Below are 21,183 nucleotides of genomic sequence, written 5' to 3' on the forward strand. Positions count from 1 at the left end.
TTCGCACGTAGTTCATCTTGCGTAGAAGGAAATTTAATTTGAAAGTAATGCTTTTCAAACCACATTCGCAATATTTTCCTGTGACCTGTTAGAAATTGGTTCGTTTCAGCATTACCAGAGAGCGCCAGATAACAGCCGTCACTGCCCTTCCACAGCTAAGATGACGCAGGAAGGCCCGCATGTTCATACGTGTAAAAAATTAAAAGATCTTGCATTATGTCGTAAAAGAAAAAAGACATCAGAGGATACTTCAAGAGCATCGGAATTTCGTGAACCATTCTGAAATGCATAATTCGGCTTAAAGTTCACATTCCTATGTCCAGACTCGGATGTAAATTTTCTTGAATTATCTCATGTTTGGTTCTTTATTATGGCATAATGCCATATGAGGTAGAAGATGGAAAATGTGCACTTGAAATGCAGCGAACAGTTCAAACTAGCCACCAGTGTGAAATTAAACACTTCGTTTCAAATAAATTGACTGCTTCAGCAGTAAAGTTTAATATAAGCCAAATCTCTTTAGCAAACTGACAAAAATAACTTCATTGTTTTGCAGGGCGATTAACGCTTGACTGTCAGAAAGGTTGAAAAAAACCTGAAACTAATAACATATTTTAGCGTTCCGTAATTATGCGGAGCTGGAGTGTTGGAGGGAAGAGACCAAACAGCGAGGCCATCGGTCTCATCGGATTAGGGAAGGATGGGGAAGGAAGTCGGCCGTGCCCTTTGAAAGGAACCATCCCGGCATTTGCCTGGAGCGATTTAGGGCGTAATTGTGCGAATGTATTTTAATTCATTTGCTAGCTTCCGGCCACAGAAATCCATTTTCTTTTCATTGAATGTGAGAGCAATAAATGAAGAGGAAACAACAAAATCACTGAACATAAACACAGGTCACGTGGAGACGATCCACCTCCCCACCACAACTCAGACTGCTCTGTGCATCAGCCCAAGATTTACTATATTTCCGAATCGGGGCAATAGTAAGTAGTGGCACCCAGACACACATCTGTAACCAGAAGCGGGAGAAGGTACTATCCATACGTGACTCAACTGCGCATGCACAAGAGCCTGTCCGCAACTGCTCAAAAGAATCTAATGTAAAGAGCTGTCACGTCACGCTCATCGGAGGCGATTTGTTGTTAGAAAGCATTGCATAGCCTTCCTATAGCCTTTGACACACTTTGCTGTTGGCAGACGCTTATATGAGCACTGTGTTTTTTTGTTGTATAAGACGCATTTCCTTTGCGACTTAAGTTTTATTTTCCTTTTTTTTCTCTTGTTCATGTTTTGTTGCCGCAGTATTATTCTGCAGATGCGGGATACAATAATATCCTTTGCTGGAGTATTGGTTCTTACCACTAATTGAAAACTAAAACAATGAAGAATTCCCGGAATTCTGAAAAATTCCCAGGTTTTTCCTGGATCTCCTGGTTGTCCCGGGTCGTATACACCCTGTAGTTCATTAACAAATTACTGACAATTTGTAAACTACAGAATTACTCAAAGCGATTTGAGTAGAATACTTTGCTCGTTATTTTGGTCATCAACAGTAAGGTTGGTTGGATGTTGTTCTGCACTCATGCCACCTGTGAGCTTTCCTCTTAATTTTAGTGTAATTACTATCACTGATGACCCACTTTACATACTTACACTGATGAGATAAAACCTTACTACCACCACCCCCTGTGAGACTGAATCCTACCTAGAGGCACTGCAGGCATGCGGTGCAGTAAGGAGAATACTTAAGCAGAGAAGAGACCAATGAGGAATCATTTTAGCAATGATACAAGCTGCAATAGGGAAATGTACTGACATGAGCAACTTTGACAAGTAGCTGATTGTTATGGCCTGTCACCTGGGAATAAGTGTCACAGAAACAGTGAAGATGGTCAGCTGTTTGCATGCTACTCTCATGAGAATCTCTGGAAAATGGATGAGAATCTATGGAAAATGGTTGAAGGACACTTGAATAATCAGCAGGTGATAAAAGTGTTGGACATCCATACTGTACTACAGAATGAGGGGATTGGATGCCTACCAACTCTGTAAAGTATGATAGGCAGAAATCTGTGACAGATCTGACAACACAGTACAATGCTGGACCAGTCACAACTGTTTTGTAGCACAGTGTTCAGTAGACATTGTTCAACATGGGGCTCTCCAGCAGATTACCCTCATGTGTTCTCCAGTTGACCCAGTGCCATTGTCAACTACAATTGCAGTGGGCATAGGATCATAAAGATTGCACTGTGGATGAATGTAAATGTCACCCAGTCAGATGCATCATATTTCTCATGGTACACAATCATCCAGGAGAACAGCTGCTCAAAACATGTATTGCATTAATGATGCAGGCTGTTGGAGCAATATTATAATAATGCAGACATTCACTTGGGTTTTCATAGGACCTGTGTAAGTAATCAACAGGCAACACGACAGCTGTTGGCAACACAAACATTATTCTGCATGAACTACATCCCGTCCTGCATGATGTTCTTCTCCAACAATGACAGCATCTTCCAGCGGGGCAACTGTTATGTCAAATGGATGGCACAACCTGTTCTTTGACACCTGGTGCCAAATACTTCCCGAAACCTACTGAGAACTGTTTGATTCCATTGACTTCTGTCCTCCCTCCAGCAAAGCCTCCCAATGCTGCACCTAGCCACCATCCAATCCCCTCTATATCACTGCATGATCCCACAAGCAACACTAGTATCTTCCCCCACATCTATCCCGCTATTTCTCCCCCTCCCCACCCCATGCCTCTTTATCCCCACTACCCACCCAAGCTAGGTTGCTGCTCACTACACACAAAGCAGCAGTCAGGCCTTAGAGCCCAGAGATGACATTGACCAAGTGTGTACAAACTGTGCTTATGTGAATTTTCTACTTCCGATGAAGTACTTGGTCTGAAGGCTGAATACTTTTCATTTTAATGGTGCCCATTTGTGACTCAACACCTCTTTACGGTGAGTAGCAATCTCTCTTTTCCATATTGTTGTTGCGCCTTCCTTGATTTTCCAATGTTTGATTTGGCTCTGAAATATAGGGTAGCTTTTCTACTTTTGTATGTCTCTACCAGCAGTGCTTGCAATTTTACCTACTAAATGCAAGTATAGCATGGCCTCTCTGACTCCTTATTGATTTATTGAAAAATGTGGTGCATTAGAAATGTAACACCACTTACAACAGTCACTGAAGATGAAACAAGAGGGGAGGAAATTATTTGACATAAAACAACTGGAAACTAACTGTAATGATATACAACAATACTAAATGGTAAATTTGCAAATAGAAAGATTATAGTCATGAATGACACCTGATGCGGGCAAGTGAAACACAAAAAGGGGGTTGTCACATTTGAAAACCAACATAAGAGGACACTGAGATGTTACAGTGACTGATAACAAATGACTAGAAATTAAAAGGTACACTGGAAACAAGAAGAAGAAAAATAAAAGAAAGTATCACTGAAGCTACGAAATATATGACTTGAAAAGTTACAAATTTTAAGAGCAGCTGTAAACATCAGGAGACACTGTGTGTGACTATGAAAGCAACGAGTATAACTGAAAGAAATGTAAAGCAAAAGAGCTACTCATTTACAAATTTGTTTTAATACTAGTTATGTAAAAGGCACATGATCATACGTATGTGAATCTGAGAGTGGCATCACTATCATCAGTGTCCTCTGGAAAAGAGTAGACATCTATGGAACCATCCTGACGTCCCACCACTAAGTCTGGAGTGCCATTTGCCGTCAAGTCATAACAATCCATACAGGTAATACAACTACTGTTACTAGGTTTTTTCAGAATCCATGCATGGCTGACTTCATTCCTGCAACAATAACATCCAAGTTTCTAAGAAACCTCCAATTACATACATATAAAAATGTACATCAAAGTAAAGAGTGATTCTAAATGAATGGGACAAAAAGAAAGTATTCTGCAGTACATTAACGATTTTATTTCAGAAATACACATACAGGTAAAAAGGTTAACGCCCACAATTCCTATGGACAGACTTGTAATGTGGGTTCCATTTGTGACATGGAATCCAGTACTATGTTTTCTGCCAGGCCCATTCCAACGTAGCCCGATAAATGGAGTTAACCGTGCCAACTACCTGGTGGCTTCAACACTGTAAGCCTTGCAGAAATGGTGGTAATAAACCACGTCCTTCACACATCCCCACAAGAAAGAATAACTGATGTAAGGATAGGTGATCTGGAGGGCAATAACACGTATGACACATCATTTGACCCAGCACAACCAGTCCAGAGATGTTGAAGATTTGGGGCGACTACATGTGAGGTTACACCAATGTGACTGGGCACCATCCAGCCGCAAAATGAAATTGGGTACCTCTTCTGTCAACTGAGGCAACAACCAGAGAGAAAGTATAGTGACATAGGTTATGCCTGTAATGGTAGATTCTGTGAAGGAGAGAGGGCTAAAGACTCTGCAGTTGATTATGGCAAAGCAAACATTAAGTTTCAGAGAATCACATTCATTTTCCAGAGAGGTATGGAGGTTTTGTGTATCCCATATCCTCAAATTACATTTGTTCACTTTGTCACTTAAGTGAAACGTGGCTTCATCAGAAAGCACATGTCTGCAAAACCATCCAAGTCTAGCTACGCTTGAAAATCAATGCATAATTGTCTCCATTTCATTTTCAACAGGTGCCCGAAACATCTGAATTCTGTCAGTCTTGAACTGTAGATGCTTGTGCAACACATGTCACACTGTTGATTGCAGCACATTCACTTCTCTACTGGCACAACACATGGGTGTTCTGGGGCTGGGGCTTCTTTCATTAGAATTGGTTTGCCCATCTAGCAATCTTGTGATGGTATGGTACCACTTTACCAAATGTGGTCAAAAAATGTCTTTGGACAAGGTTACTGATGATGTTATTGAGTATTTTTTCTATCACAGATGCCACTACTTTGAATACTTATGCCAGCGTTGAACAACATCGGTGACTTTCCATTGTTTCATTGTTGCCAGCTAAACTGTGAGTTAACTTTTCAGTCTACATGTTTATTTCTGAAATAAGGCCATTACTGTAGTAATAGGCATACTTTCTTTTTGTCCCACTCATTTTGAATCATCCTATATTATCATGACACTCTTTTAAACACAAACAGAATTGTAATGTTTGTCTCTGATAAGTGAAAACATTAAATTACTAAGAAAAGTAAATTTTATGAAGTGCTTACTTATTTAGTACGTTTGTAAACTAAATTTAAGTCAGAAGCAACCATTACTTCGTTTAACTTTGTGTACATATGCACGACATAAACTGTGAATAACACTGGTGTGAAATATGGATATTCTCATAACTGTACCTGTTCTCTTGAAAGCAATATGATGAGACTTTTTCCTCCTTCTTATCTTTGTTTACGTCATCTCTGGACAAGTTTTGCTGTTACTCCCCAGTTATTTGTTCAGTATCTTTTCATTCTCATATTCTGCAGTTTTCTTTACTTCTTTGTTCACAAATTTTCTAGCATGAGACTGATTCTGTTCTGAAAACCTGTGGCAACATCAATTTTCAATTTGAAAGTTACCACCAAGAGTACTTTGACTTTATGTCTCACGACAAATGGTAGTGCTTTATGTGTCAATGCCCTCGCCCATTTTACATATGTGTTTCCTGATGGTGTCCGAGATGCTGTCTATCCAGGATACAGTTCTTCATTAATTTGTCTTATTAATAAACTGTTCTGTGTAACTGAGGTCCCAATATATTTTTGAGAACCTTTTGTTCTTCATGTTCTAGCCTCTCAAGTAATCCTATTTCTTTAAGATTCAGATTTCCTGCCGCAAACAAGGCTTCAAGTCAGATTGTTGTATGGGAATGTATTAACTTGGCACTGACTGTTGTAGGTGTTCTTAGTGAGTTTGTATGGTAAACATATCTTGTTGATTTGTGTTTCCATATTTTCTCATATTAAATGATGCAAACAATAACTCTGGGGTGAGATTTTGGTTGGCTTAACAGCCAGTTACAAAAGAGTGCAATATGAGAATTACAATGCTTTCTGTTAACTAAGCCCACATTTTGTAAAGATAGTTATCCATGCATGAGTAAACAGACATATTAGTACCACCACCACCATGCCTTGATCTGACCATGAACTAATTCAACCAGTTATAGTTGGACCTACAGTTTAATGCCGACTCTGAAATATAGTGCAATTTGGCATTTTTCACATATAAAGGCTTTTGACAGAAGTGGAAAAATAATAAGTCAAAGAAAAAATCATAGGACCACCCACTTAGCCATTGTGTCACACACAAATAGTAATTAGTACCTACATATATCTACATCTGTACTTTGCAGAATCACGTGACACTGCTACGTTTTTATTGGTAAAAATCCAGCTCAAATTTCAGTAGCTCACATTTTCTGTTCAAACTGAATGATGGCAGGGGGGAGGTAATGGGACTAATACACGAACACAGAAACTGCAATTTAACTGTGAAACTTAAGTTTATCAAATCTCAATTAGGTTGATGATGAGATACTTTCATTAAAAAAAATTATTTTAAAGAAATATAGGTCAAAGAATAATTTGTTCTTTATACACAGAATATTCACTTCAAGACTGTGCAGTTGCATTTACTAACTGGCATTTTCGTGTTAATGTATCATGACTATAACTCTCAATTTAGAGTATTTGATGACAATAGTAAACTATTTCTAGTTGCCATATGTTTAGTTTTTCTTCTGATATGTTTTAAAGCTGAACTTAACAACCTGATTATAATTTATGTTTCAGTTGTCCATAAAGCATTAAACATAAGGAGGTGACTTTAATTTAGTGATAATGTCAAAGCTGAGGTTTACTGCAAGGATAATTGTGTTTACTTACTGCAATTGAAAATCTGTTGTTTGTATCTGTAAAACCTTTCCTCACTGGCAATCACACCGCATAAACATTAACATTGGCGTTAGGCTCTGCACAGCTCACATGCCTATTCTTTCTAATTTTTTGTATTCAGTTTGTACATTTGTGGCTGTTATTGCTGTGGTATCCTGAGCCGGTGATTTCAAAAGCCCAATGGAAGTCATGGACTTGATGATGGCTGCTAGGCCACAGAGTCACACATATCTTGCCAGCCAACTAGTGCTCATAGGTGCCGTTTAAAGTTAGCAGCACAGACACTCTGTCTTCAACTGTCATTGCATTGCTCTTGTGCATCATTGTCACTACACATCACCATTTTGGTCTCAGTACTCAGGTTGTTGATTTGGATTACTCATTGGACTTGTTATTCTGCTGTGTTGCCTCTATTGTCTGACTTCCCTTTGTTGTTGTTGTCCTCCTATTCACATTTGGTGATTTGCTGTTTAACGCCCTTGGCCATTCAATCAGTCCTGCAGGTTTTTTAGTTGTTCCTGGTCTTATCAGACTGTGGTCATTACAACTGGATCTTGGAACTGCAGCAGCAGTCACACTAGCTGTTCCAACAACCGTTTCCACAACAGTTACACCACCAACAGCAGAAAAATGAGTTGCTCCATCAAGAAATTCAGCAGTTGAAGGATTAACTGCAGGTTCAGGGTACTCATCCCATAATAGCAGTGGTCACTTCCCAGTCAGCTAATCAACCATCCACATTTCTGACTTTTAATGATACCAAAGAGAAGAGGGACACATATTTGCACTGGCTGAAACAGCACTTTGCTGATTTTCAGGTCACGGATGGTGCTCTACAGCACTCATTCTTTCTTTCTTGAGCTTCCTCAGAGATGTTATTCTTATTGAAGAAGTTGGCCCCCTCTCAAATCCAGTCACTATCACTTTCAAGGAGATATGCTCCTTACTTTTGAATTTCTATTTGCAATGATTCCATGTGGCCATATTGTAACTTGAGTGTCATCAATGCCACAGGCAACTTGGTCAGTCGTATCACTCATCGGTAATTGATCTACATGGGATGAGATACCACTCCAGTTTCACATGTGTAAACTCAGCTTGCAAAATTGCATATGCTCACTCTTTGATTAGAGACATAGAATTCCGATTGGCTACCAATCTTTATAGACATCACGCAGCTGGCGAATGTATGCCTCATGGCTTGACCACAAGTAGTGGAGTGCCAGCCACCACATTGTGCCTTGTGGGGGAACAGAATACCCATAAGCCTTTCACCCAATCATGGTGTGTGATCCATTAATGTGTCAGTTTCCTCTGAACAGCCATCCCACTGGAGTAGGCACAGGAGCCTTGGGTTCCAAATGCTTCACTGCACACGTGTGTGCGGACTATCTGGATCGAAGAGCACGCTGCACCTGTTGTGGGATAGATACGCATCTCCGAACTGTCTGTTGTAAACAGTCAGTATAATCGGACCGAATTCCCCAGTCATACCAAAGGACGGTCATGAACATCAGGGGATTGTTCCCCAGGACGATCCTTCCACTACCATGATTATCATCCTCAAAATTGCAGACTGGAATAACTGTTTCAAGGTGGACACAGGAATTACCATTTACTTGGTAAACCTCGATATGTATCGATATCTGGGTTCCTCAGCACTGGCCCTACCCTCCCGTACATTGGTTGAGTACAGCAACAGTTCTACTCCCCTCCAGAGCCTGTTCACAATCACAGTTTTGTACATAAAGTTAACACAGCAGATAATGCTGTTTGTTGTAGATAGTCACTCAGCTGACAAAATTTTTGATTTGGATGCCTTCTCGCTGCTTGGATTCTTCATCACCAATGAGCTTCAGGACAACTCTGACACAGTCCCCTTCCAGGAACTCAATAACCTCGTATGCTGCCTGCAAGCCTATATTCGAACATGGCCCGGGGCACACTACAGATTCCCAGGCTCATATCTCCTTACGTCCAGACACAGTGCCCCATTTCTGCTGGGCATGACACATTCAAGTCTCCTTACAGATGGCTATTAAGCGGGAACTTGACACTTTCGTGAAGTTGAGGTGATTGAACATGTTAAAAATCAGCACTTGGGCCACTTTTCTACTAGTTGTCAAAAAACCCAATGGCTCCCTTTCACTATGCAAGAACTTTAAATTGGCAATCAATGCCCAAGCAGAAATGAAACTCTAGTACACACCATGTCCAGAGGGCCTCCTGCACAAAGATTATTGCAGGTGGGTGGCTTTCTAAGATAGATAGACCTTGTCGAAGCATATTGCCAGATCCCTCTGAATGAGGAGTCAGAATGCATAATGGTTATTAAAACTACCTATGACTAATATAAGTACAAGCACTTCCATTTTGGGATTTATTCTGCTCCAGCAATCTTCCAGAGATATCAGGAACAGTTAATCATGTCCATCTCTATCCATCCCTTCCTGCACTAACTATCTTCACAACTTAACTGTCACTAGCCGTCAGCACCGCATATGCAACCTTCACATCTTCTCTAACAAATTGCAAGATTCAAGATTCAAGTGCTGTTTACTCAAATGCCAGTTCTTCTGGGAGCAAGTGAAATATCTCAGACACTTGCCCAACAAAGAAGGAATCCAGCCCACTGACCATAATCTCGCAGCTACTGACTCTCTACTCTGCCACTAAAACTTACAGGTGCTGCAGGCTCTTTTTATTTATTTATTTATTTTTTTGAGGGGGAGGGGGGGAGGGGGGGGGGGAGGGGGGGAGGTACATTATTATTCTAAGTTCCTCCTATAAGTGGCCCACATTATGCATCCACTCAGATGCTTTCACACAGATGAAGCATATGCTGCGCTTAGTGCCCAGCCTTAAGCAATTTCCCCCATCATGTACTCTGCATTTGTCAATGGATGGCTCACCATAGGGCAATGCTGGGAAGTAGGAATGATGAGGATACTGAACAACCAATTGCCTTTGCATCAAAGACATTGACAACTGACCAAAAGTATTACTCGCAAAGAAAAAAGAAGCTTTGGCTATTATATATGCAATAAAGAAGTCCCATGTTTACCTGTTCAGGACAAAGTTTACCCTCACCACAGATCAAAAAACAGTAGTAGTGCTCATCAGGCATCATTCCCGTCTTTCAGAACACAACAGCAACAGGGCCGGATGTTGTTCTTCAACTCCTACAATTACACTATTAAACACGAGCCCACAGCACAACACACAAATGTGGACACTCTTTCCTGCCTACCCACAAGTTCCGACAGGAAATCTCACGCTTTCACATCAACATGGAACAGCGACACACCTCGGAAGGGATTCCCATTGCAGCTACTCAAATCACTGCAGACACACAACATGATCTTATTTTATGGCACACCATGCACTATGTGCTCCATGAGTGGCCCACTTATTTTTCAACGCTTGCAAATCTGGAGCTCCAGAGTTAGGTTTGCCAATATCACTGCTTATCCATCACTGCTCGTGTGTTCCTGCTTGACATGCAGGCCAATACTCACTTTGTCATCATTCTGACTGCCTTGTGGCCACGATGTTTACAACTCATAACTCATTCATCATAGAGTTCTGTGTCGAGGATGAAAGCACTCACAAGGCAACATGCCTACTGGCCAGGTCTGATGAAGGATGTCAAGGCCACAGTGTGATGAACAGCAGTTCCACCTGTGCCCAGTACAAGGCTGCTAAACACTGATCTTTTGCCCACTGGTTCATCCACTGCTGCCCCTGGGACCGCATTCATCTGGAGATTTCTGAATTCTGTGTGGGTCAATTGTCATGGAACATTTTCTATAATTACCCATACGACGTGAGCATGGTGTCAACACAATAGATGCCCCAAGTAATGCACACGTTGATTCTTGGCACCAAAGGTCTCTCCTGCACCACTGTGACAAAACAATGGACCCCAATTCAAGGCGACGGCCTTCGACAAATACTGTGCCTCGAATGGCATCAAACATCTCTTCATTCCACTGATTCACTTTTCCTCCAATGGTGAGGCAGAATGTAGGGTGCGAACATTTAAACAGAAAATGTTAAAAGTGATGAGAATCACCATCACAGCTGCACTCATGATCTCCCTGAGCACATACACGTCCATTCCCATCCACAACCATTGTCCAGTAGAGCTCCTTCATGGGTGGCAATTATGTACTTCTCCTCCGTCTCCTAATCCTGCAGCTCTAGGAACCCCAGACATTGCATGCAGGGTGTTATCCATCAAACACGGCAGTGTGGCCACACTTGCACAGGCAAGAGAAAAGTGGTTACTGCTTATGGGCAGTGCCTCAGGGCAGCTGACACTCTGAAGGGTTTGGAGGCCATCATACCAAACACTCTGTCCACAACTACTGACTGCATCACTGCTGGTAGCCCCATTGTGCCTGGAAAGCCCACCCTTGCCAGTCTCATGACCATACACACATACTAGCACCCCTGACCACGAACAGCGGTTCCTGCGGATGTGGGCATAGAGATAGAGGTCTCGTGTGGCCTTTGCATTCTCAGCCGATGTTGCCTGCACTGCCAGGCCCCACCCCCAGTTCCTCCTGCCAGCTGGCGGGATTCAGTGCCAGGACACCAACTGTGCCACAAGTTCACCTCCCACAGCACTGCATATGTTGTTCCAGCCCTACACAACCATACCACGGACGAAGGATCTGGTACCCTTGCCTACTAATTTTGAAAGTCTGCTGGATGACACTGTTTTCAAAGATGGCTGCTAGACAGAACTGTTACAACAGTAATGGCTAGTTGTCGCTGCTGCAGTGCTGGCCGTAGGGGCATGCCCATCTAGCTGGCCGACAAGTGCTCACAGCCACACTTTAAGGCTAGCAGTACAGCGGCTCTGTCCTCACTGGTGACTGCACTGCTGTTATGTATTGTTGCCTCTACATATCACTGTTTTAGTCTCAATATTTGTTGCGCCTTAGGTTTCAATCTGGATCATTTGTTGGACCTGTTATTCTGCCTTGCGATCTCTGCTGTCTGTCTTCCTCTTGTTGTTGTTGTTGTTGTTGTTGTACTTCAGTTCGCACTCGGTGACTCGCTGTTTAATACCCTTCGCCAGTCGGCCAGTTCCGAGGATTCTTGAGTCATTCCCAGTCTTGTCACACTCCAGTCACTACAGTTACGTAAGTATTTATGCATATTTGTTACCCAAAATACAAGTTTCAGAAGACTGCCAAATAGTCTGGAATGGAGACAGCACGTAAGATGTCATGTTTCACTGACTTACCTATTTTTTTTTTCTCCGCACATGACAAGCAACAACTACCTATTTTCAAGGCAAATTTCCCAGTTTTTTTACAGATGTTATCACTGTATATCAAAAAATTACATTGCCAGCAGTATAACTAAGATAAAAATATTACACACAAAAACATACATGGCCTTGAGAAGAGCCGATATAATTCCACAAAATGATAGCCAATAGGCCAGACGTCTGACAATACATAGAAACATGTCGGTTTTTGAAGTGGGAACACTATTTTGGGAACATTCCAGGCAAATGGCCACCAGCCAGCTCCACACTATGCAGGTCACTGATAAGTAGTGGATCAATAACATTTCTATCCTTTCCTAATGCTACTTTCCATGGAACCCAGCACATCTCTGATTTTATCAACATTGTCACTATGAGAAATGCATAGTTTTAATAGTGTGCTTTTCCATAGTGTACAATACTTTAGTTTTAGTGTGTCCACATGCAGTATGCAGGGAATTTTGTTGTTGCTACCATACTGATGAAATAAATATACTGTAAAAAATTTATTTCGGAGGGGAATTATATCATGCTTTTGTGATTTCCTTCAGTTCACACCAGAAGTGTAGCATGGTCTATTTATTAATTACATGATCTTTTGAAATTTCAGAAAAAAGTATTCACTGAATAGATATACATAACAAGGGAAGGAGTATTAAGTCAGTCAGCAGGACCACAACAGTAATCAGCTCACACCTACCCTGAGGATGAACAGGGTTTTATTTATTGTGTTTAGGTAACATTTACTGCTACAGTTTCAATTATTTCTACCAACTTCTTTGTTTACATCTATAGACATGCCACATTAGGCACTGCACAGTGCATAGTGGTGGATTAGCCACATCCTGTCCTATGTCAGTCACACATGAAATAGTAGGAAATGACTAAATGTAAGTTTCTGTTCACGTTATAATAAATCTTAGCTTATTGTCTTTGTTCCTAATTGAGATGCATGATAAAAGGAGCAGAATTGCACAGTCTACCCAGTTCTTTAAATTTTCTTGAGAGTATGACACAAGAAAAATGTCTTTTAACAATTCTCATTTTAATCCTTTGAGCACCTCTGTCACATTTTCATATTTGTTACACCAACCTGTTGCCATCTATCTGAATTGCTACAACATTTGCTGCCAGACACATAGAATGAGTCCCCCTAAAGGCAAGAGAAGCATTCTAGAATATGTCACACTAACATCTTCTTTGCTGTCTTGTTAATAGACGCATTGCAATTTTCGAGAATCCTGCCAACAAATCTAGCTCTTCCATTGGCCTCCCCTACAGTGAATTTCATGAATTTGTCCCATTTCACATAACTTCACAGTATTAACCCTAAAAATGAGGTTGGAGGAGGGGGCATGGTTCAGCTACAGAAATTTACTCTCTTTTTTTATTGGCATCAATTTGCTATTATCCACCGTTAAAGAGAACTGCCATTCAATTTGTCACTTGGAAATACTGTCTACATTATCATGGTGGCGCAACAAAGCGTCACCCACGTAAGCTACATGGTTTCCATCTGACAACGAAAGGATGGGAGATCAGAGATCATTATTTGTTAATGAAATCACGGTTTTCATGTTCAAACATTTTCTCTCAATGATAGATTTGGTAAGGAAACTGTCTGCGTATGTAACTGTAGGAATGGCAGATTATGTTATTTTACATTTAAAGGAAGCATAATGTGCTTCTGAATGATATAGGTGTAAAACAGAGATTGATATTCATTTACACATGCTAGTTATTTTACATTAAAAGGAAGCATAGCGCACTTCAGAATGATATACGTGTAAAACAGAGATTGATGTTCATTTACAAATGCTGTTATAGGGAATGTACAAAGCATCACAAATTATTGGAAAGAGACTCCATATCACAGCAAGATGTGCATTTGGCATCACAGATGGACTATGACAGTGTTCAAATTTCATTTCCACTGTGCATGAAGCTAATTGAGTACCTGGTCAAAATAAGACAACTAGTTTCTGTGGAAAAGCACATTTTAACAGAAACTCATAATGTTTTTAAAGTGAACAAAACTGTACATTCTTGAATTTTCAATTGATAATTTCATATTTTTTCAAACAATAATTATTTTGAGCATTAAAATTGTCATTGCCACAATTGTATTATTTTTTATAACAGAAGTCTTAATTAAAAATTATTGTATTTAGAAAAGAATATTGTCCCGGAACTTTCTGGCATGTACCACACGATTATACAGAGTGAACATTAATAAAACTGAGAAACTGCAGGGACAGATTCCTGACTGGAAATGGAGGAAAGAAGATCCTATGAACATGTGCTTGGAACTGCATCATTGCCACAGTAGATGCCACTGAGGAATGAAAGTTCCTCTGACCATGTGCCATGTGTTCCTTGTGTGTTACAGGTTGTGTGATTGATGCAGCTTTCTGTAAGCAACAGAATGGTCTGGTATTCATGTTGAAACCAAGCCAAGGTGGTGTTTCTGTACAGCCAAGCAGGTGGAATTGGTTGTGAGGCAGCCCGGCTGTACCAAACAAGTATCCTCGCAGCCAACAACCACGTCGCACAACATTTGAAACCCTTTTTGGGCGTTTATGTGATCACGGGTCCTTTCAGATAACGAACATGCAGGGACACTGCTGACTGTGTGCACACCAGATTTGGAGAACAGCATTCTACAGGATATTGAGACAAACTGTAGTACAAGTTCAAGGCAAATAGCCTGCCAACATGATGTAAGTCAATGTATGATTACGTGTATCTTGCATGACAGCCACTACTATCCCTATCGCTTGCAACGCGTATGAGGATTATCAGCAGCATATTTCCTGCTACTGGAAGGATCCTGTTGATGGTTTTTGCACCGGTCCATCACAATTATGGAAGTCATCAGTCTTCTTTACCATGAAGCAACATTTACCAGAACTGACATCATCAATCTGCATAATTGTTATCTATGATCTACAGACAACCCTCAGGAAATGGATGAAGCATCTCATCAGCATCGGTTCAGGGTGAATGTATGGGCAGGAATTCTTGGTGACCACATACTTGGACTGGTTATTATTTCACAATGCCTGGACTTCTTGTAGAATACTTTGCCTGGGTTTCTTGAGAATGTGCCTTTGGCAACTGACAGGTTATGTGGTTTCTGCTTGATGGAGGAACGTACCTGGATTTCTTGTGGAATACTCTGCCTGGGTTGCTTGAGAATGTGCCTTTGGCAATATGACAGGTTATGTGGTTTCTGCATGACGGAGTACCACCCCACTTCAAAATTACAGTTTACCAACACCTCAAAAACATCCTCCCCGCTCGTTGGGTAGGGCATGGAGGCCCTGCAGCATGGCTTGCTAGATCACCAGTCTCAAGTTCCCTGGATTTTTAACTCTAGGGGAATCTGAAAAGCACTGTGTGTGCTGAACCAGTTTCTGATATGCAGACCTTCAACAGCGTGTTCACGAAGCATATGATGCAATTCAGAGAGAGGCTAGAACATACAAAGAAAGTGCGGCAGTCCACGATGTGACATGTGAACACATCCATCGCATCCTCTGGCGGCCACTTTGAACATCTGTTGTGACGTGGATGCAATGCAGCTCTGTATTATGTTCTGGGACAATCTGTTGTCATTGCACACATACCATCCATTTATGGACACATGTCCATTAGGACCTTCTTTCCTCCATTTCTAGTCAGGAGTTCATCCCTGCAGTTCATCGGTTTTATTAATGTTCACCCTATATATAGAGTAAATGCACACCAACTGAGTCATTTGTTTCAGGTCTTTCCTAGGTAGTTTCATGATGCAAACAAAGTTTGTGTTTCACTATCTGTTCGTTTAAGAATTTTGACCTGTCTTAGTTATTGAAAATGAATTTTCTGTGAAGTGTGTGTTTTTAGAAAATTTGACCCAAAGAAAAATAAAAAAAGGGTTTATTGGCAATTAGAATTTTGTTATCTACATTTAACATCAAGAATATGGTATTATCTGCAAATGAACTTCAAGCAGCAAACACTAAAGCTAAGTAGTAAAACTTAATATTGTTTATATCTCTCATTTCCCACTAAATCTTATCATGTGCTGAAATAGCTGTAATTAAAGCTAAAACTGCACAAAGAGTTGATCCCAAGAAATGTGTATCGAAGCATTATGAAGCTACATGAAATTATTTACAGGTTCTAAATAGGCAAGTATTGCAATAAATGTAGCTTATTTGGAAAGTGAAAAGTTCTAATTGGTTTGTACACTTGGGGTTTTTATATCTCAGATACTCTGAGGAGAGCTAGAGAGTTATAATTGTGGATGTTGTATGGGAGCTTAGTGTAAAAAATTTAGAAGACTAATGCTGTTTATATTTCAGCTGAAGAAGAAAAAAAAAGACACCAGTATTCAGATGGAGCATGAAAGGGAAAAAAGGATGTGTATATAACAACGGTGGACAGATAATTTCAAAGAATGTAGAAAATAAAAAAGATTCAAACTGTATTCAAACCAGAATTTAGAAGAAGAAGAAAGATAAGTACATTAGAGACAAGAAAGTCTGTGTATTTTAGTTTTTGTTCTTGGTAAAAACTGTTACACGCTGTTTCAATATGACTATTACAGAGGAGAGTGCAGACAGCACTGATAATAATTGTTTAACTAAAGCAATAGTGAGTGTACTTTTTGAATTATTCAAATGATAAATTCAGTATAATCTTGTTAAATAAACTTAGTACATTAAATCCCTTTAGACATAAGTAAATGCTAATTCATTCTACTTGGCCAGACAGCTTAATTATTTGTGTTTGACTCACCTTGTAACTGTGACGACACCAATTCTTCCATCAACAGTTCCATATAATATCTGGTCATCACTTCCAGGAAATGGAAACAGCACTGATGGCACAGACTCTAACTCTACACTGTGTAAGAGATCATGTCGATCCAATACCCGCAAAATTCTGTCTTCACATGCCAAAACTGCCAACAACTTATTGTTACCCTACAGATGGACATCAGAAAAATTATTTCTAATTTTCACTGAGTATACATTATTTTGGTGTATGTACAGAAGATGAAACAGATTACAGCACATAATATTGAAATTTACAAGTAAAATAACTGGATTCGCCCAACATTCAGGTTTTCACACAGATTATTTTAACTCATATCTGCCTTTCCCTACGTGCCATGCCTAGCCACCCAGGATAAGAATAATTTTCAAACAATCTTCAACAGCTGCAAGTCCATATACAGCCTATAATTTTTTTTTTTTTTTTTCAAAATCTCGACTAAAAGAGTTCTGAGTTGGTAGCAGTAAGGAGACATGCTTTGCATCCAGCAAAACAATGCTGCATATAGCAGCACAATAATAGCCACTGGTGAATACTGTGCTTCATTTTGCTTTGCTGTGTTTGCCTCTTTCCACTAAAATGTGTGACTGAACGCTTCCTTGTGACACAGACACTACTTGTGATTCCTAGCAATAGAACACTCATTGTTTGCAATGAGTACTTGGGACATACCAGAAAGCATTAATACAGCAGCTGCACTGCTTGTAGAAGGTGGGATATATTCCCTTTGTGCTTTTTCTATACTTGCACTAGTAAATGTGCAGGGAGACTGCTTGTATCCCACACCCCCTCCGAATAGTATTCAAGAAAAAGTTTACAGATGATTAAGATTTCCTTCTGGTAGCCAATTCACATTTTTGACGACATACTTAAGATAATGATTATATGCTCTTCAAGGCCACGCCATTAACATTTTATTTAATTGTATTGAACATACTTTTTGACAAGAAGCAACACAATACATTCAGTATGAAAATGTTTAAAGTCTTAGACTCTATTAAACTGAGAGGCTTGGGCCAGTTTCAATACCAGCATAAAACCTCTGTTAGTATCTGATGATCCCTACTATGCCACTGCATTCCGTTCCTTATGGAAGACACTCTCTCATTTGAAATAAAATCTTCATGTCACAAATTTTAGAATCTCCTTATCTCCACATACGCCACAAAAATTAAATTCTGATCAACATTTTATTTTCTGCAAACAAAGTGGTTTGAAAAGAGGCTATAAGATGAATATTGACAAAATTAAGACAATGATATGGGAATGTACTTGAATTAAATCTAGTGTTGGTTAGGGAATTAAACTAAAAAATGAGAAACTAAAAGCAGTAGATGAGTGTGGCTATTTGGGCTGCAAAATAACTGATTCTGACCTACATAGAGATGACATAAAATGCAGATTGGAAATACCAAGCAAATCACTTCTGAAAAAGATAATTTTTTACAGCAAATGTAAGTGTAGGAAGTATTTTCTTATGGCATTTGTCTGGAGTGTAGCCTCATACAGAAGTGGAATGTTGGCGGTAAACAGTCTAGACAGGAAGAGAATAGAAGTATTTCAAATGTGGTGAATCAGAAGAATGTGAAGATTAGACAGGTAGATCAAGCAACTGTTAAGGAGGTTAAAAAAAAAGAAAGAAAAGGAAGGCAGAACCTGACTAAATGAAGGGATTGGTTGGTTGACAGGGCATATCCTAGACATCCAGGAATTATCAATTGGATAATGGAAGGGGAGTGCCGCACGAAGATCAAGGTGTGAACGCAGTAAGCAGGTACAAATGTATGTTGTTTGCACTACATGGATAAGAGCCTTGCACAGGAGAGTATGGAGAGCGTATTCAAACCAAGCTTTAGACTGAAGACTGCATCATACAACAGTATGTGCATGTTTTCTTGCATGTAAGCTTCATAGATCTGATCTGCCGGTATGAAGTGAAATAACAAAACAATAAAAAAGGTCAATTTAGTTTTTCAAATACAGTTGTGCCATTCTACCAGTACTTTGTCCCAATAAATGTTTGTTTGTGTGTATGTGAAGAGAGAGAGAGAGAGAGGGCGGGGAGGGCGGGGAGGGGGGGGGGGGGTTTAGAAAGAGCAAAAGAGAGTCTTCAAGGATTCTCGGTGCAGTAAACCATTACAGAACATCAATAAAAATGTTCTTGGCTTATAATCAGCATAATTTCAAATAAAACACTCAAGCTTTCGATAGCTGTCGCCACCATCATCATCAGGAGTTGAAATTACCAACTGATTGCCCGATTGCCGGTGACTGCAGCTTTTGGTGACATTGGTGGAAACAGCAATTGAAAGCTCAAGTGTTTTATTCAAAATTATGTGGCTTGTAAACCAAGAAGATATTATCGAAGCATGCCACTGCAAAAGAATCTGAGGACACGTTAAAGAACAATATTTGGTATATTTCTAATTCATTTCTCTGTTCTTACTTTACTAAAGATAAATGCACCCCATAGTGTTGCACAATATATAACACATATGCAAGCATTATTAAAATCAGAAATAGTCACCTTTTCTGCCCCCAGAGCAATGACATCAACTATGCGATCTCCACAAAGAAAAGAATTAACATCTTTACAGTCAAAATATTGATTATATGCATGATCACCACATACTAAAAGATTGCTTCCACAGACATACCTGAAACAAATCAGGATAAGTAATAACTATTAGAAGATAATAAAAGAGAAATTATAATTATCAAACAGCTGTTAATGAAAGCTCTCATGAGCAACTGGTTTGCTATTAAATGTTAACTAAACAAAAATTTTGCACTCATTTACACACCCAAAGGCAATGACATCTTGAACATTAAAAATGTAACATTTGGACAAATAAAAGAACTTAAATATTCCAGCATCCTCTTTGACTGTGTAAATAATCACAATATGAAATGAGAAGTATATTTCACAATGCCCATAAGGCATATCAAGCTTTGTGGTATAAGTCAAAGACCAGAGACAGATCTAGTAAAATCAAAATATGTACATTTAAGTCAGCTGAACAAACAGTTCTTGCTAGCATATCTACTAAAATCATTAACAATTCTGACCTGAAGTGTAATATAAGTCAATGTCACTTTTTGCAATGCTCTTTCAAATATTTACATTTCATAATCAGCAAAAGGGGTATTCTTTCCACCTGACAATAGCACAAGCCATTAATAACAAGCTGCCTCTTCAGCCTAAACATCTATATCCCTTAAGGGGAAAAGTAAACAACTGAATGCTGACGAAGCAGCATAGACTTCACACCCCCTCAATACACTTTGGAAGAAGGGTGCAGGGTTTGTATGGTCACTACATGTAACAAAGCATTTCATATCCTCAAACAGTCTGCACCTTGTCTAGTATTGTACTCGACTAACAAACCACTGATAATAGCTACTGATGCATCTCATCTAGTCTTGAACTCACCAAACAAACCACTGATAATAGCTACTGATGCATCTCGTCTAGTCTTGTGCTCGCCAAACAAACCATAGATAATAGCTACTGATGCATCACAATAAGGCAGAGGAAGAGTTGTCACACATCGACAAAGCAATTACAAGCAGCCCATCCTTTTCATATCCGCACATTTAAATCAGCTCAGTAAAAGAACGTGCAAACAGAAAAAGTGGTACCAGTGATTATTTATGCTGTAAGCCAAATCTGTATCTATCTCTGTGCTGTCAGTTTTCACCTTTTGACGGACCACAAAACTCAGTTCACAAAGTTTAGTCTTCAATCTCTTTTATCACATAAGACATCTCAACACTTACACTGGTGGGCTCTGTTTTTATCAGCATGTGATTATCAAACAGGGTTAAAGCCTACCAGCTGTCATGTCATTGCATACACACTACAAACTTCCAGACGGTCCAGGCCACGAGTCTGATTAATAGGAAGTCATATGTATCAAGAGGCATACCACTCATTGCAAGAATTTCATTCACCATAACCACAATCACTGCAAAATGGGGGGAAAAAATAATGACACCATGCTTTGACAGGCCTTGAACTGAGTGAGGTTAGGCTAGCGTCAGATCACTTACCAGTAAGGGCCATCTTGATGTTAAAAGTCTAATTTTCCTTAACGCTTTTCTTAACTGCACAAAATGATGTGTGACTACTTGAAACAGAAATTTAAGACTCAACAGGTGGTTGTTCAACTCA

At 39.8% G+C, this 21,183-nt stretch overlaps 1 protein-coding gene across 2 annotated transcripts in view; it reads right to left on the reverse strand.

Annotated features, from left to right (window-relative positions):
• LOC126412667 (Bardet-Biedl syndrome 7 protein homolog) overlaps positions 1 to 21,183 on the reverse strand; it is a 136,651-nt gene that overhangs the window by 82,070 nt on the left and 33,398 nt on the right. For both annotated transcript variants that reach the window (XM_050082370.1, XM_050082368.1), the window contains 3 exons: positions 19,537 to 19,666; positions 16,971 to 17,158; positions 3,657 to 3,846 (listed from right to left, as the gene is read on the reverse strand). In XM_050082370.1, the coding sequence (XP_049938327.1) occupies positions 3,657 to 3,846; positions 16,971 to 17,158; positions 19,537 to 19,666 (508 nt within the window). The remainder of the gene's footprint in view (positions 1 to 3,656; positions 3,847 to 16,970; positions 17,159 to 19,536; positions 19,667 to 21,183) is intronic.

Source organism: Schistocerca serialis, chromosome 7, assembly GCF_023864345.2.
Source record: "Schistocerca serialis cubense isolate TAMUIC-IGC-003099 chromosome 7, iqSchSeri2.2, whole genome shotgun sequence".
NCBI classification, from domain to species: Eukaryota; Metazoa; Arthropoda; class Insecta; order Orthoptera; family Acrididae; genus Schistocerca; species Schistocerca serialis.